A 2,114-nucleotide genomic window follows, 5' to 3' on the forward strand; every position below is an offset into this window, starting at 1 on the left:
TAAGAAAATCAATTACTAGGTCCTGAGACACATTGTTTTTTTTTTTTTTATACAAACATTGCATGTTCGTTTAAAGAGGATCTGCTTAAAGAATGATCGGCATTTTCTTGAGTGATAATTAAAGAGAGGATTCTACAACTCAGTTGACAGGATATTAGATTTATTTTAACTAGATTAGTTGGTAGTTTGTTTATGCAGATCATTTTACTTTTAGTTGTTTATTTTCACAGTCGTTGCATGAAGAACTACTGAAATTATTTTCAGATTAAACATAAATAGATTAATCAGTGGCGGTTCTAGATCAAATGTGATACAGGGCGAGGAGGGGGCCCGCATGTTTTCATGGGGGCACAGAAAAGCATCAAATAAAAATCACGGCAAGGGATTCAAATATATTATTATAAGATAGCTGCATGAAGTAAAATTTCTATTCAGTTAGGTTTAATTAAAATGTATGTCTTTTTAGGCCAATATACATCATTTAGGAATTTTACATATTTTTGACCTAATTTAAGTTAAAATTACTGTTTTCTATAAAATCGGAATTAGAACTCAAGAAAAAAATGATAAATTCAGCTGTAAAAATTAGAGTATTTTTAGATTTGTTTTGAAAAAAACATTTAGCAGATGAAAACTAGGAAGCTATCTCAATTCCACTGAAGCTATAACCTTATTGTTTTTAAATAAAAAAAAAAAAACAACTAAATAAATAGATCCAAAGGACCTGTCAGTAACCATGTCTGTTCCAGTGCATATCATCATTAGAATTTCTTTTAGTAGTATGTCTTCAGCACAGGGGCCATAAGTGGGGTCAGGACATTTTCTACAGGGGCATTGGCCCCCATTGGCCCCTGTCTAGAACCGCCCATGAGAATAAATAATTCAGTGGGGGGGAAAGCACTTACCTTGGGACATATTGATAACTTCTGAAGCCATTCTATGATAACAGCTAATAACGACCATTTATTGGGATGATAACTTTCGAAGCGGCTGCAAACATCCACTTAGAATTTACTGTGTAAAAGAAGACAGAATCAAACTGAAGAACCTCAAGAGACGATGAGATTCCATCTATTAGAACAACTTTTTTAGACTCCTCACCTGCTGCCAGATGATTGACCCTAAATAGATATATTGATCCACCAGCATTCAAGAAATAAACCCGTAATGCTATCGTGGTCACAATAGTTTATGGCAAGCCCATTTGATATGTATTAGTATTGCTGAGTATTCCTGATATCTGAAATAAAAATACGTCTTTTCCTTGTCCGAATGACAATTTCAAACAAAACAACATTCTTCACATCTAGAATAAATATTCTAGATGTCTAGAATTAATTATAGATCTATATATTCCTATTGTTACTGGTTTTCATTTGTATGCAGGTGAAGATCCTTAGTCATTCAGGACATAGTCATTCAAAAAAAGTAAAAAAAAAAAAAATTAACTGATTAATAATAATGTTATATTATTGGAGGGGTTGTATTGACTGCTTCTGATTTTTTTAAACTCTAAAATGTTCTCCCTTTTAAAGGGGGGGGGGGTCAGCCCCCTCTTCCTCTTAAACAGTAGCATTCATACTTATATGTGAGCAGGGGTGGAAAGTAACGGATTACATTTACTCACGTTACTGTAATTGAGTACTTTTTATGAGTAAATTGTAATTTTCTGAGTAGATTTTGAAATATGTAATTTTTACTTTTACTCGAGTAAATTTTAACCTAAGTAGTTTTACTTCGCTACATTTAAAACCCACGTAAAAAAAAGAATAAAATACTGATGGTGAAAAAATTAAATGCGGCCAGAAATTTAAACCCCTGCGTCACGGAACCGACACATAATCACCATAAAAAAATAGAAGAAGACTTTCGACTTTTAACAGCACTTTATTTACACAATTCAAACATATAAGCAATTGATGTAAAAACAAGTGTCAGTTAAAAATCACTATTAAAGTGAAACATGTATCAGTTAAAAATCACTATTAAAGTAAAACAAGTGTCAAATAAAAATCACTATTAAAGTAAAAAAGTGTCAGTTAAAAATCACTATTAAAGTGAAACATGTATCAGTTAAAAATCACTATTAAAGTAAAACAAGTGTCAAATAAAAA

General features: G+C 31.6%; 1 protein-coding gene across 1 annotated transcript in view; it reads right to left on the reverse strand.

Moving 5' to 3' along the window:
- The window catches only part of zer1 (zyg-11 related, cell cycle regulator), a 30,275-nt gene extending 29,360 nt beyond the window's left edge, over positions 1–915 (reverse strand). The window contains exon 1 of the mRNA XM_015373551.1: positions 906–915. Coding sequence (XP_015229037.1) covers positions 906–915 — 10 coding nt within the window. The remainder of the gene's footprint in view (positions 1–905) is intronic.
- Positions 916–2,114: the final 1,199 nt, after the last annotated feature.

The sequence above is a fragment of the Cyprinodon variegatus genome, unplaced genomic scaffold (assembly GCF_000732505.1).
Source record: "Cyprinodon variegatus isolate N-32 unplaced genomic scaffold, C_variegatus-1.0 Scaffold88, whole genome shotgun sequence".
In the NCBI taxonomy this organism is placed as follows: Eukaryota; Metazoa; Chordata; class Actinopteri; order Cyprinodontiformes; family Cyprinodontidae; genus Cyprinodon; species Cyprinodon variegatus.